We start from the raw sequence: 15,075 nt of genomic DNA, 5'->3' as shown, positions 1-15,075 counted from the left end.
CTGAGGCACCAGATTCAAGGCTAACCTGTGCTACCTAGCAAGACCATGTCTCCAAGCCAGCACGCTGGAGCTGGAAAGATAACCTGCCGGATAGAGAACTCACTGCTTTATCGGGCAACTAGAATTCAGATGTAAGCTCACAAAGGCCTGGGACACCAGCCCCAACTATCCACCCGTTCTGGCCTCTGAAGGCACCTCTACAAACATGTATGAACATTCGAAAACCACACATGATCGAAATGTAAGAGCCCGCCTATTTAAGCTTTACTGCACTGTCACAGAAACTTCCGTAACGGCTGACCAGGTAGGTCTCTGCGGACCGTGGCCCAGCAAAGTTGATACATAAACAGCACATAGTGTCAGGGAACAAACGGGTGACATTTCTGATCACTTGTCTGAAATCCACAGGGATGCATTAGCTCATCGATGCTCGGTGTACACGAGGGAATCGTCACCATTTTAGACATGGAAGGTTGGAGAAACTACATGATTATTTTGGTGACCACCTTGGGGTGAGGGTGAGGGTGGAGACAGAAAACCATCTCTAAGCCCAGACACTGGGCTCTGGAGTCACTCCCCCCACCCCCCAACCCCCAACCCCCGCAGCATCACACAGAACCACGTGACAAGGCGCTGGCAGTTCCTTAGATTAAGAATGAGAAGCCAGTCCATCCCCCATGGCCACTTCGAGTAGCTATCGGGCATTTTCTTGTGAGGCAGTAAGTGCGCCCCACCCCCCTCACAGTGTAGAACAGCAGAATTGGGACATCTGCAACCCAGTCCTGCTCCCTGGGAAGCAACATGGGCCCCGAAAGGAAGTAGAACACAGAGCTGACCTGGTACTGGTACCCGCCCCTGAGTGTGACAGGGATAGCCCTCGGGAACAGCTATATCAGTGCCATATGGACGCCCGGCAAATGTCCTTGAAAGATGAGTGCCCATAGGCCGCTAGAAACATTTGATTATCCAGGACCCCAAGCTGCATCCTACAACAGTACAGAACGGAGGCCCACCTCAAGGTTTCCCAGATTCAGTCGGTATGGGATGACCACCGCTGGTCACTCCTGGCAGGTGGCCGGGACGGATACAGGCTCAGGGATGCACCCTGGAGGAAGGCACATGGGTCTAAGGCATATGGCTGGCCACAAGTGCCTGTGGGAGGAGTTAGCCTATGGGAGGAGTTAGCCTGTGGGAGGAGCTAGTCTGTGGGAGGGGCTAGCCTGTGGGAGGAGTTAGACTGTGGGAGGAGCTAGCACAGACCAAGGGCAGAGGCAGCTGGTGCCCCTGCAGCCATCTGGCTGAGGTCCTATCTCACTGGACACGTGTAGGGGACAAGACTTAGGTCAGGAGTCTTTGAGTGGTGAGGCTACAGGACACCAGGGCTGTCTCCTTCCTGGACACAGTCCTGAGAATATGCCTTTCTCTTCTGAGGGCCTCTGAGACACTGGGCCCAGGATGAAGACTTGAGAGTATCCCTCTCTGTTTGGAGGACCTCCGAGTCACCGGGCCCAGGATGAGGCGAGAAAAGAAGATGGGCAGAGGACCTGCAGGTGCCAGGGTATTGCGCAGCAGATGAGATTTCCGGGTGGATTGGCCGATCCCCCCGAGTATGACTTGAAGAAGCCAGGGCACCTCATTCTAAGGACAGGCACCAGTGGCCAGGGCAGGGTCCAGCTCAGCTGTAGAGTCCGAGATGAGCTGTCGGGGAGCAGGGGGTCAGTGCAGAGATGTCAGTCATCTGGATGGACGTCTGGTTGACGACGGAGGGGCTGGGCAGGGCTCACTGCATGTAGGAGTAGCGCCAGTCCCCAAGGGGTTTATGAGTCTCCTTGATGACCTGGGGTGATGTCCAGCGTAAGACGTAGTGGGGGCCTCCTGGTTTGTCATTGGTTCCTGTGAGAAAGAGAGCACACAATGGTTCTTGGCAGCAGGAGAGAGGTGGCGAGTAGGAAGCTAACCTGGTGAATGGGGTAGCATGGGGCTGGCGGCTAGAGGGGTAAATGGTGGCTCTGTCCACAACGCACACACACACAATGCTAACAGGTTTGGAGACATAGCAACTAAACACACTCACAGTCTCAGCGCTTGCTGAGCATATCCGGGTCAAGAGTACATGGCTGGAGGGCAGATGAGAGGCCAAGGCTCACGGTAGCAAAGGAATCAAACACCACCCAAGCAAAACCAACACTGCCGAGCCAAGCTGTTGTTTAGAAATGAAGGACAGACAGTCCAAGAATTAAAACACAATATTTGAGTGTGTCACCTGACCACAGGAAGAAGGTAAGAGAGGAAGAAAGAATTACAGTAAAACTAAGAATCAAGCCTTAGCTTTTAATAATCACCATAAATGTAAATGAGTTAAATTCTGCAATTAAAAGTCATAGTGGGGGCTGGCGAGATGGCTCAGTAGTTAAGAGCACAGACTGCTCTTCCAGAGGTCCTGAGTTCAATTCCCAGCAACCACATGGTGGCTCACAGCCATCTGTAATGAGATCCGACACCCTCTTCTGGGGTGTCTGAAAACAGCTACAGCGAACTCATATATACAAATTAAATAAATACATCTTTAAAAAAAAAGTCATAGTGAGTTAATGGATTTAAAAAAACAAGACCCAGGCTGGAAAGGGAGCTCTGTGGTTAAAAGCTCTTCCTGGTCTTCCAGAGGATCAGAGTTTGGTTCCTGGAACCTACAGAAGGTGGCTCACAACCTCCAGCAGCTCCAGGGGATCTGACGCCATCTTCTGGACTTTTCAGGTAACTACATACAGGTGACCTGTTACTCATACACCAAACATACTTTGCTCATTACCTTAAAAATTGTGCACACCTTTAATCTAGCACTTGGGAGGCAGAGGCAGGGGAATCTCTGTGAGTTCAAGGTCAGACTGGTCTACAGAGCAAGTTCCAGGCCAGCAAGGCCTATATAGTGAGACCCTGTCTCAAAAAACAAAACAAAACAAAACAAAAAAATGAGACCCTGGGCTGTTAAGATGATCTGACAGGCAGAAGTGCTCACCATCAAGCCCGAGGAGCTGACTTTGGTCCCCATGACCCACACGGTGGAAGGAGAAGCCCTAACTCTGACAACTTGTTCTGTGACTCCATATGTGCACTGTAGCACATTCATGCACACACACGCTCATTAACTAAATCAAAGGGGTATTTTTTGAGAAAGGGTCTCACTGTGCAGCCTTGGCTGGCCTGGATCTCTCTATATAGACCAAGATGGCCTTGAACTCACAGAGCCCTACCTGCTTCTGCCCGCCAAGAGCTGCCATTAAAGACATGGTCCATCGTACCAAATCCCCCCAAAATACTTAATTTTAAGTAAAGAAATAAATAAGACCCAACTATACATTATTTATAGAAATTCACCCCCTGAAGAGATATAATTAGAATCTCAAAGACACAGGCGTTGCTCACAACAGATAAAAAGTAGACTCTAAACTAAAACTGGACGGGAGCGTAAGAGGGAGGGAGAGGTGATAAATGCAGAAGCAGTTAAACCAGGAATAGAAAGTAACAGCTGTCAATTCATAGGCAACCAATATCAGAGCGTCAAAACACAGACAGCAAGTATCAGCAGATACAAAGGGAGAGGGAGACTCCAATACAAACGCAGGAACTGCACGTAAGCACGCATGCACATGCATGCACGCACACCTTGCACAGGGAGGGCAAGTTATTAAAGAATCATGAGAAATGTTTTGGAAATTGCTCTGTTAAAATGACAGCAATCCCTCCTGAATATTTGGCCAGGAAAGAAAACAGAAATCGGCACACTGACAAGTTATCTGTGCATCGGTGTTCACGTCCACTCTATTTGCAAAACTGCCAAGAAAAAAAAGAACAACTGAACAGTCCACTGACGAATGTGTGCTTGAAAAAAAAAACCATGGTACACGCACACTGTGGAATATTATTCAGTCACGAAAAAGGAACTGGGAGCCAATATGCCATATGAAATAAGCCAGGCTCAGAAACACCACAATGTCGCGTTCGCTCTTGCCAGACCCAAATGAACTGATCTCAGAAGCTGGCAATGAGACCGGTCGCTAGATTAGGAATGGCAGACAGGAACAAGTCCTGGGGTGCTGCATTCTGCACCATAGGGTGAGTATGGGTGACAAAAAAAAATGCTACATATTTCAAAGACCTAGAAGTAATGGCTTTGAATGCTTTTAGTCACACTCACACACACACACATACACACACACACACACACACACACACACACACACACACACACACGATATTAGAAGAGACAGATTAGCTGACTTAAACGTTACATGCCACACGGATGGATAGAAATGTCACATTCCCTACCAACCTGCTCTGGCCCCACCCACCACTACCTGCTCTGGCCCCGCCCACCACTACCTGCTCTGGCCCTGCCCACCACTAGCAGTAGTAGCTGCTGACAATCCACTCCCTCTCCTGAGCCCAAGCTCCACCTTTGAGCTACAGAGCATTGGACTCAGGTGATCTTGAGCCTGGAGGGATGGGCCGCTGAGCACTGATGCTAACATCCACAGCCCTCCCCCGTGCCTCAGTTTCCTCTCCTGCACAACAGGAGAATGGCCTCCTAGCTTCCAAAGCTCCTGAAAAGACTGCACATCCACACACCCCCACACTGAGCTGTTCTGTTCCGACTCACACCCCCAAGGTAATGACCTACGGCCTCCGACCGGGAGTCGGCCTCCGACCCAGACTTGCCTCCCACTCACCTGAGGCCCGGGCGCCCCCGAAGGGCTGCTGGCCCACCACAGACCCCGTCGACTTATCGTTGATGTAGAAGTTCCCAGCAGCGTTCCTCAGCATCCTCGTGGCTTCCTGGACAATCGCTCTAGGAGAGAGGGCTGTGATCGCGGGGCCACCAGCCCCAAGTCTGCCCTCCAGTCCCTCCCTCAGCCCACACTGGCTCCCAGCTAAGCAAGCGGCCATGTTAGAAGCTGGCTGCTGGCTGAGTGGGCCCTGAGGCTCAGCAATTCCCCTGAGCAGGGGTTCAGCTCGCTGGCCATCTAGAGCCACCGGGAGGCCTCGATGGAGAGCACAGGGGGTCAGGCCACAACTGGCGGGGTGATGGGGGTGGAGGGGACCCCCAGTTTAACTCCTCCATTTCACTAAAGCAAACACCCAGAGTCTATGCTTCCTCCCCGGCTCACGCTTCTACCAGAGGCTGACAGAGTGGCTACAGAGCCAAGGAGGAAGAAAAATACAAAAGTTCAAAGTTAGGCCGGGCGGTGGTGGCGCACGCCTGTAATCCCAGCACTCTGGGAGGCAGAGGCAGGTGGATTTCTGAGTTCGAAGCCAGCCTGGTCTACAGAGTGAGTTCCAGGACAGCCAGGGCTACACAGAGAAACTCTGTCTCCAAAAACCAAATCCAAAAAAACAAAACAAAACAAAAAGAAAAAAAAATATATATATATTCAAAGTTAGGGTGGCAGGACCCATATCAGATCCGTCTCCACTGCAGCTAAGTCTCTGCAGCACAAGGCAGAGTGGTCGCCTAGCACAGTGGGACCCCCTCCCCAACAGGCCGATCATGAGTTCCCCAGGCCTGTCCCAGGAGATTCAGACACTGTGGTCACCAGGGGCTCCTGACAGCCATGTAGCTAACTAGCCAGACTGCTGTGTGCCCATATGGGGACATTAGCTCTAGGCTGAGAGGACTGAGGGAACGCTCTGAGGGAAAGCGGAATTGATATTTGCAGAAACTGCATCCAGGAGGTGAGGTCGGTGCTGAACTGGCGCGGACAGCACACCAGCAGTGCTGCCAGGGCTGAGGCCACTCACTTATCCTGGGCGAACACTGCCCCCGTGAGGCCATAGCTGGTAGTGCTGTCGACCAGCTGCAGTGTCTCTCTATATTTCTCATCCGGGTACACATACACTGTCAGCACCGGACCGAAGATCTCCTGGGAGATGAGAGAGGGGTTAGTCCCTACGATGTCCCCATCTGGCCACCCTCTCCACCATCCCAGACCTCTGCCCACACAACAGCGCAGAGCAGGGGCAAAGAGGGGCAGATTCTTCCAGGTTCCCTCTGGTCTCTCTGTGCCCGGCTTCCTGACCATTTGGCAGAAGATCCAGAACCTTCCGGCTTCCCTGCTGTATCCTCAGGTAAAACAGCCAGGCCCTGGGGAGCTCAGGAGGCTCCCTCAACAGCTAAGGCATCCTCCCTCCTCAGGGCGCCTCTCCCACTGAGGGTGTGCTTTCTCCGGTCCCGCACCCCCATGCCATCTCAGGCGTCAGCCATGGCCAGACCATAAGGAGCCAGCAAGCTCACAGCTGCCGTATCCCACAGGGGCGTCTGCAGCCGTGGCAATGGCGTGTTAGGCCACAGCCAGCACCAACAGTGACAAGGACAGAGCCTGAGCTTCTAAGCTGAGCTCACTCCAGCTGTGAGCCATTCCTGCCAGCAACCCCTCGACTTCCACGAAAGCAGACAGCATCAGAAAGTAACATGGCGCCGTGCCCGAGGGCAGCCCGCGGCAATCACCTCCTTCATGATGGGCTCCCGTGGGTCCTTGCTCTCAATGATACACGGCTCCACGTAGTAGCCCACCGACTCATTACACTGGCCCCCAGCCAGGATGCTGAGGCTGGGAGAGGAACGCGCATGCTCCAGCCACTTCTTAATGCGGGCGAAGGCCTAAGGCAGGTGAGCGGAGCTTCAGAGACAGCCCCGCCCCTGCCACGCCCACGCCACGCCCCCAAACCCACTCCAGAATACCTCTGCCAAAAGGTGAGAGGGGGCAGGGTTGGAGACACTGAAGGCATGGCTAAACCATGGTAGGGGACACAGAGAAGAGTCCATATCCGTATGTATATGTATGTATATAGTATGTGTCTATGTCTGAATGCATGTGCGGTATGTGCCTGTGTCGATGTAGTGCATGTGGGGGGATGTTTACATAAGTGCATGTGTGATATGTGTATGTATGTGTATGTTGTGTATGTCCATGGTGTGTGTGTATGAATGAGTATGCTGTGGTTCTGGAATCTGGGTATATGTATCTAAGCATGTGTTATGTAGCATGTGCCATGCACACATGGGGTCAAACCACAGTTGTCCTTACATACCGACATATTCCGAGATAAACACACAGAAAGGTGCATACATAGTTAGGTGTTTACATCTAAGCACACGGTTAGCTAGGATGATGGGCATGTGGCTACAGAGACATGTTTTCAAGGCCATCTACACAATGGTCCCAGGGCTGTGCTCTCAAGCACACGTGTGTGGGCCTGCCTGGATGTGTGCATACATGAGTGTGTGCAGACAAGAGCAATTTCCCTCCCTGGATGACCAGCCTGGCCCTCTCTGTCCTAGATCTGTGCCCAGCACCCCTCCCCCAGAATGCACTGCATCTCACCACCACCCCCTACCTTGGCGTCAATCACTGCGGAGAAGAAGGTCCCAAAGTCCTCTGCAGGCTGAGGATGAGAGAGAGAGAGAGAGAGAGAGAGAGAGAGAGAGAGAGAGAGAGAGAGAGAGAGAGAAGTCACTGTAGGGCAGAGATGAAGGGATCCCTTTTCCCTCTGTACACCCCGCATGCGCAGAGCCCCTAGGGAAGGACCCAGCCTCAGCGAGCCAGAGAGCGCCTCAGGGAGGCTCTCAAAAGAGCTGGAGCGAGCGCCTCCAATCCCATCAGCCACCTGCTGTGTGAGCCCGCGCCCCACTCACGTCCCCCACTTTGATCCTGCTGTGCTCCTCCAGCAGTCGCCCTTTGATCTGTGGCCACAGCGACTGGGGCACGTAGAGGCGCGAGCAGGCTGAGCACTTCTGACCGCCGTATTCGAAGGCCGAGCGCAGCGTCCCGCTCACCACGCTGTCCACGTCGGCCGAGCTGTGCACGAAATGGAAATTCTTCCCGCCACACTCTGCGGAGCACGGGACGTGGACATGACTGGGTGCAGCCCGGACCACCGCCCACGCCAACCCACAGCCCCACGCTCAGCAGCAGGAACAGAGAGCATCCCGGGAAGGCACAAGCCAGGCCTGCTCCACTCGCCAGCCAGGGAAGTGAGGCTGGGGGAGGGAACAGAACAGGGGGCATTGGCGCCAACTCCCCATCACAGAGAAAACCAAATGGTGACTCCTCGAGGGGGGAGAGGCGAGTGAGCACAGCAAACCAAGCTCCCAAGGGCCCACCTATTCCTAAAGGTAGGCCAGGCTTTCCTGAAACCCCCCAGAGAAGCACATCTACCTCCAGCCTCAGTTTACCGCTCAGGAACAGCAGGTAACATCATCAGCCAGCCAAAAGCACACACCACCTGCCAGGTGCCTGAGGAAGCACCTGAACTGTCTCCCCAGGTCGTGAGGACCACGTCCATTGCCCTGCCCCCATCTCGAAGATGAATAAACTGAGGCACCCTGATGCGAGGCACTGTGATGCAGCCGCGGCCCTGGGAAGGAGAGGCTACCCCGTCCCCTGCAGGGTCCACGGGATGGGCTGGGAAGCTCAGTTGCTATGGGCAACCCAGGCACACAGAGGCCAACTAAGTCAGGAAGGGCCTCCCACGGCCCCGCCTCACACTGGAGGTTAGAAGGCTGAACCATCGTCAGCGCACCCCAGGCAGAAGATCTTTGAGGTCTCAGCAAATGTGTTCTACAACCCCTGGCCCATGGGGACTGTGCAAAATGGGGTTCCAAGGCCCAGGGAGTCGGGGAAACACTGCATAGCCGGTTACACTCTCCCAGTATATAATGGAGTACTAAAGGCTCAGGGAAGCCAGAGGTCTGTAGAATACTCCAGTGGCTTTGCCATGGACCAAGATTTTGTGATCAGAGAATAGTTTCTCAGGAGGAGAGTTACCACTGTCACTGAGAGGTCACTCTGCTGTCCTCTCAGCCAGCTTCCTTCTCTCCGTCCCCTCACCCACACCCACACCCACAAACGGGCTTCTTCCTCCCCTGCTCAGACCCGCACCTTCCACACTGCAGCCCCCAGCCACGTGTGCTACTAACACAAGTCTAACCGTTTTCACACATGGCTCCTGAGGGGGGGGACAATGCACAGGCTGACAGAGAAGTCCCCAGCGTTGGCTCCCAGCATCCTGAGAGGATCCTGGTCACCCTTTTCTCTATCTCCTGGTTGCTCATAATGGCCCAGGAAGGGGGTTTCCCTGGAAGCGTGGGAGGGGCGGGGCTTACCTCCAGCCAGGCGTGGGAAGGTACGGAAGCGGTCCAGGTTCTGGGCCACCTGCTTCCACAGGTGCTTGAAGGTGCTAGAATCAAGGAGCGGAGTGTCAAGACACCTCGAGGGGAAGGGGCCAAAAGACCTGGGGGGAAAGCCTGAGGGGGCGCACAGGGGTCCTGGTAGTGCCAAAAGGAACTAAGTGGGCGCTGACAGCAGTGATGGGGGTGGGGTGGCACCCTGAAGGCCCAGATGTGAAAACAGATAGTGCTAGTCTGAGCTCTAACACTGGGCTGTGTGACCTTGAGTTCGTGACTTAATGTTGCCGGGCCTCCAATTCTGCACCTCACCTCACCTACTAAGAAGCATGAGTTCGGTTTGCGGGGAACTCCAGCGTGAGCCTGAAGTTTGGGCGCACTGCAGTCCCTCACAAGCAACACACACACACACCTGTGGCTTGGGGGTGGGGGTGGGGGTGCTCCTGGCCCAGGGCCTGGACCGACAGACCAAACCAACAGTTCAGGCGGCCCCGACCTGCCACCCCTGAGACACAGCCTCCTCCCAGGGGGTTGGGGGGGAGGCGCTTCACTGTGACCAACCTCAACACCACAAAACAATAAAAATGCTAATCACCCGGCACAGCCGCTAACGGTAATTTATGACTTTGCTACCTTCGGCCTAGCAGCTTGCCAGAGCGTGGCAAAACGGGGCCAGGCCCACTCTGCCTGCTAACAGGCAGAGACTCAGCACTGGCAGAACAGGCCTCTGGGGAGAAGGCCCCGTCAGCACTTCTCAAGCTTACCAGCTACACCAGCAATCCAGGCCCGGAAGGTGCAGCGAAGCCATCGCGGGTGCCACAGAGTCCAGGCTGCAGATGCTAAGTGGGACACCGGGCTGTCCCAGTCAACTTCACCCAGACACCCAGAAGGCTCCTTAGTCAATGACCTACACATGACTCAACTGTCCCCAAGCCTGACAGAATCAATCCCTCCAGATAATGCCTTTGCTGTGGAGGCCAGAATGTCCCAGACCCAGACCCCAGCTGCAGACCAGCTGGCTCACCAGCTTGCTCCTCAGGGTGCTCCGCCCTAGGTTCTGAGCTCTACATGGTCCATGGCTATTACCCCACCCCCTGGAGCTCACAACCTCCTGACCTTCTGGGGTGGCTCCACCCAGATCCTAGGACAAAGTACAGATAGGGAGGGGGACCAGCGGTGGGCAGACCTGGGACACACAGACCCAAGTATGGAGTGGGGTTGGGGGACCTACAAAGTGTTGTCCACCTCTAGCTAATGGTACCATGAGACACGCAGGCCCAGGGAGACCGGAACATATACAAAAAAAATAAAATAAAACACTCCCAATTAGACATGTCCGGGCCATGGCTGTTAGGAACCCAAGAAAATAAAGCCAGTCCCCCCTAGATCCAATGGGCAACCCCCAGCCTGAAACAGAACAGTGCGTACACCGTTCCCTAGAACCTTCTGGTCTCCCACTACCTCCTGCCTGCAGCCCAGATACCTCTGCAGATTCGGAAGGCTCCCGGGAGCTGCTGGGCTGAATGTGAAAGGTGGGACCAGGGGAGGCGAAGTGGAGGGAGGGGAGGGGGGGAGTAGGGACCACAACCTCATAGCTTACTTATTTCCAGCCTTGACCCAGAACCCTGCGCTTCAGGGGTTGGAAGACACCTACTGAGTCTGTGTGCAGCTGTGTGGTGCAGATTGTCTGACCCTCCAGGCCCCGGGGCATGCCCTACACCGCATCACTGGCTTAGCCTGCAGGCCCCTTTAATGTCCTCCTCCTTCCTATAACCCCATTCCCACCTCCTCCCCTCGGCCTAGCCCACCTTGCACTGAGGTGCCTGCTTCTTGGAGGCCCACTATCTCCTGTTTCCAGATCACCCGGTCATGCCCTCTGTGGTGGGAACCTCCCTCAGTCACAAGCTGTGCTTCCAGACCACACAATGTTCTCCTTTTCCATCAAATATTCACCAAGATAGGGACCCTCCACTCTCATGTGGCGCCGTGGCTCACCCGTGCTGGACAAGGTCAGCGGGGTGTGACCACTTGGATTCACAGCCCCAGACATCAGCTCATATCCCTACACGCTAGGCCCTAGCCCACCCCTCAGGGACTTACGGCACACTGCCTGTAAAGTTGATGCCACAGAGGTGCTCTGAGCTGGTGACCGTGTCCCCGAAGGTTGGCCCATCGGCTGGCACGAACTGGATTATGTTGGGGGGCAAGCCGGCCTCGCGGAGGATGCGGTACACGGCGTAGCTAGCCAGCATGGCGGTGTCACTTGGCTTCCACAGAACCACGTTGCCCTGTCACAAAGGTGTCAGACATGACCCACAAGGTGGTAGGAGGCACACCACTGCACAGCACGGTCACCTCACCACTCCAGGCCCCACCTAAGCTCACTGATATAATGTCTGTGCTGTTTTCTGGACGCCCCTGCTAGGAGGCCCCAGTCTTCACCTCTGACTCTGGCCTGGGCCTCCTTTCCCTGCAAGCCCAGGCCAAGTCCTGCCTTCACTCCAGGCTACGGCTGTTCTCAGTGTTCTGGGCCATTCCTGGGTGCGGCTGGACAAGTCCTCACAGACTACACGCACGTGTGCTGGGTCAGAGCACGTGCAGCCTCACTGGCACCGGGAGAGCCCGTTCCAGGATGCACGAGGCTGTCCCTGTGCATACCCAGAGAACGCACGTGCTGTGCCTAAAGTCCAGGCTGCTGGACCAACACCAGCCCTCTTCCTGGCGGGCTGCTGGATCCCCCACATCAGCCAGAGAGCTCCCAGGGGTACAGGCGCCTTCACTTAACAATGGCAGTAGACCTTGTGGCTTTCATTCCAGACCAGCTTCAGCCTCCAAATTCCTATCTGTTCCTCCACAAGTCCCTGCTGTGCATCTCAGGTGCCACCTGGCAAAGGGGCACAGGGGCAGCCACCTCTCTCACTGCTTTTGAAATTAACTGACATCGTCAGTGCACAGTGTCAATGGCTCCAGGTCACCAGCAGCAGCAGCCGTCAGGCCCATGGCTCACTCCCGGCTGGACCTGCCCGGCATCTAGCACATCTCAATCTCTACAAGTTGATGGTGTGAAAGCCTGGCGCGCACACCACACACACACACACACACACACACACACACACACACACACACACACACACGCACACGCACGCGCACGCGCACGCGCACACACATGCACATGCGCATGCACACACATGCATACTCACACATGCACACACATGCGTATACATACACATACACACACGCGCACGCGCGCACATGCACACACATGCATATTCATGCGCACACACGTGCACACATGCATATACATGCACGCACACATGTGCACGCATGTGCGCGCACACACACACACACACACATATGCGCGCGTGCGTGTGCCATTGCTCCTGCTGGACAGAGGAGGAAACTGTGCCTCCGAGCTTGGCTTCTGCCCTGGTCTCCCACAAATGGACAAGGCTGTAAGATAAACCAAGAGCTGGAACCCGGAACGTGTCCACGGCCCCGGCTGCTACCCTCTGCCCTCCTCCCATGACTACAGGCAGACAGTCTGGGTTTGTTTGAGATCCGGGGTGTGGTGACTAACTGGCCCTGTCCCTGGTCCTCACCATTAACGCCGGTGCGCCTGCCAGGTTGCCTCCGATCGCCGTGAAGTTGAAGGGAGAAATGGCCGCCACGAAGCCCTGAGGAAGAGGGGGATGGTGAGGGGGAGCTCGATGTTCCCAGGAGGCTCTGCGGCTCGCCGCCTGCCCCACGGTACCTCCAGTCCCCGGTACACCACGTGATTGGTGCTGGGCGGCACGCTGAGGGGTTGCTCGCCCTCCAGCTCCACAGCGAACTTGGCGTTGAACCTGAAGAAGTCGATGAGTTCGGCTGCGGCGTCAATCTCTGCTTGGATCACGGTCTTGCCCTGTTAGGATGGCGGCCCGGACTTAGTGACCCCAGACAGGCTAGAGCCAGCTCAGAGAAGGGAACAAAAGCCTCCAGTGGGCTGATCAAGCCTGGTCCCAGGACTGTGGAGGGACAGGACCTGAAGCTCGGGGATCCGAACCTCCAGTCAGACTAATACACACTGGACCTACTGACCAGCTTGCAGAGGTTCGCCATGATTCTTTGGTGTATTGTTAGAGTGTGTAGCCTGCAAAGTGATTCCTAGAATCCCTTGAATCTCAAGCCAAATAAAAAGCGTGTGTGACAGGGCTGGAGAGATGGCTCAGCGGTTAAGAGCACTGGCTGCTCTTCCAGAGGTCCTGAGTTCAATTCCCAGCAACTACATGGTGACTCACAAGCATCCGTAATGGGATTCAGTGCCCTCTTCTGGTGTGTCTGAAGACAGAAACAGTGTTCTCACATACATAAAATAAATAAATCCTTAAAAAGGGGGTGGGGGGTGACACATCCAGCTTCCTGAATTCTCTCCCAAGCTCAAGGCTGAAAGGAAGGCGAGGACCTGTCATCCCACCTCCAGGCAGCAGAGGGCGCTCTCATCATGGCGCTGGGTGAGCAGGTGGTTCCAGCCTGGGGTTTTGTTAATTCTCAGGAATTCAGGTGAGCATTTCCTTGAGCAGACTGAACCTCTCTCCAGGGCACTGCTCACTCGACAAAGCCATTTCTCACTTGACAACTTGAAGATCAAGCAAGACACCTCTCGCACGGGGAGTAAATATACAGCCTGCTGCAGCCTGAGCTTTACCTGGAACCGAGCAGAATGGCCCCTCTGGGCCTGGAATGCCAGGAAGCCCCTTAGAGGCCAGAATAGAGCCCAGCCAGATGGCCAGAGTCCCCTCGAAGCAGGGGACACTGGGCAGAGCCAGAGGAGGCCTGAGCTCCCCACAGACTCCTGCTAAATCCAAACTGACTCCATCAAGGGCAGAACAGTCTGGCGGGAAACGGAAGAGTGCTGGGAAACAAAATAGAGGACGGGTAGAGGGGCCCAAGGTAAAGGGTGAGGACCTGGGAGAGACCCTGGCGGTCCCTGGGTCAGGAGCAACTTTGTGGTTGTTTAAGAGCTCCCGCGGAGGGCGGCAGGGGCCTGGCTGAGCTGAAGGCAGAGAGAGACCGGCACAAGTTCCGACCCGCGGCTTGTGAGCCCCATGTGTCCCCGGCTGGCTGTGCATGTAGCCTGACATCTTTGCCAATGGCAGTGCCATACACTGAGCTGGCCACTAGTCGGGCTACTAATAATCCTGAGATGACAAAGGTGTGGCCCAGAGTAGGAGGGCCAGAATGAAGGGGAGGCCATGGCAGGTCACGTGGGCTCACCGTAATCAGCCAAGTTTGGTATAACTTATGCTACATCCTGTCTCCTCAGCCTTTTCTGGGGAGCGTCTCCAAGTCTCCAACGGCTCCTGGCACACACAAGCTGTTCAGCTAACGTCTGGTGACAGGAAGGGAGTATGACAGTCTGACAGGGCCTGCCAATCCTCACCTGTCCCACCATGGTCTTGGCAAGGATTTCGGCCCGTCGGGGCCCGCTCAGCATATCTGCTGCCTTCAGGAAGACCTGGGCCCGGTCTGCCACGGGCTTCAGGTCCCACTCTTTCCTGGCAGCCAAGGAGGCTTCGATGGCTTTGTTGAGCAAGGCCTGGAAAGAGAGGTAAAGGGGTTACCTTGTGCCTTACACAGCAGGGCACAGAGCGGGGACCAGAAGGACACTAGCTACCAGCAGAAGGTGCCCCAGTTCTGTCCACACTGCTACAGACTGCCTGTCCTGTTGTCATTGTGAGGTCTGAGGCTCCTGTCAGGTTAGTCAGCTGCTATAAAAGAAAGTTCCTGCTCCACTCTCTCCCATGGTCTTACTAAGGAGGTGCCACAACCGTGGGATCTCTGACACTCCAGACTCGGGGTCAGAACCACAGCTTGGCACACATACTAGCTACAGGTGACACCAGCTCCACCGGCCC

The 15,075-nt window shown here is 55.2% G+C and overlaps 1 protein-coding gene across 1 annotated transcript in view; it reads right to left on the bottom strand.

Annotated features, from left to right (window-relative positions):
• Nucleotides 1–242: 242 nt before the first annotated feature.
• Nucleotides 243–15,075, bottom strand: part of Aldh4a1 (aldehyde dehydrogenase 4 family member A1) — a 28,756-nt gene continuing 13,923 nt past the window's right edge. Inside the window, exons 5-15 of the mRNA XM_052177900.1 lie at nt 14,601–14,756; nt 12,933–13,082; nt 12,781–12,855; nt 11,282–11,469; nt 9,161–9,234; nt 7,691–7,887; nt 7,393–7,440; nt 6,503–6,655; nt 5,797–5,918; nt 4,728–4,846; nt 243–1,893 (exon numbers count right to left, since the gene is read on the bottom strand). Of these exons, the coding sequence (XP_052033860.1) occupies nt 1,781–1,893; nt 4,728–4,846; nt 5,797–5,918; nt 6,503–6,655; nt 7,393–7,440; nt 7,691–7,887; nt 9,161–9,234; nt 11,282–11,469; nt 12,781–12,855; nt 12,933–13,082; nt 14,601–14,756 (1,395 nt within the window). The 3' untranslated portion in view covers nt 243–1,780. The remainder of the gene's footprint in view (nt 1,894–4,727; nt 4,847–5,796; nt 5,919–6,502; nt 6,656–7,392; nt 7,441–7,690; nt 7,888–9,160; nt 9,235–11,281; nt 11,470–12,780; nt 12,856–12,932; nt 13,083–14,600; nt 14,757–15,075) is intronic.

Source organism: Apodemus sylvaticus, chromosome 3, assembly GCF_947179515.1.
Source record: "Apodemus sylvaticus chromosome 3, mApoSyl1.1, whole genome shotgun sequence".
NCBI lineage: Eukaryota > Metazoa > Chordata > Mammalia > Rodentia > Muridae > Apodemus > Apodemus sylvaticus.
This window is presented reverse-complemented; position numbering and strand designations above follow the sequence as displayed.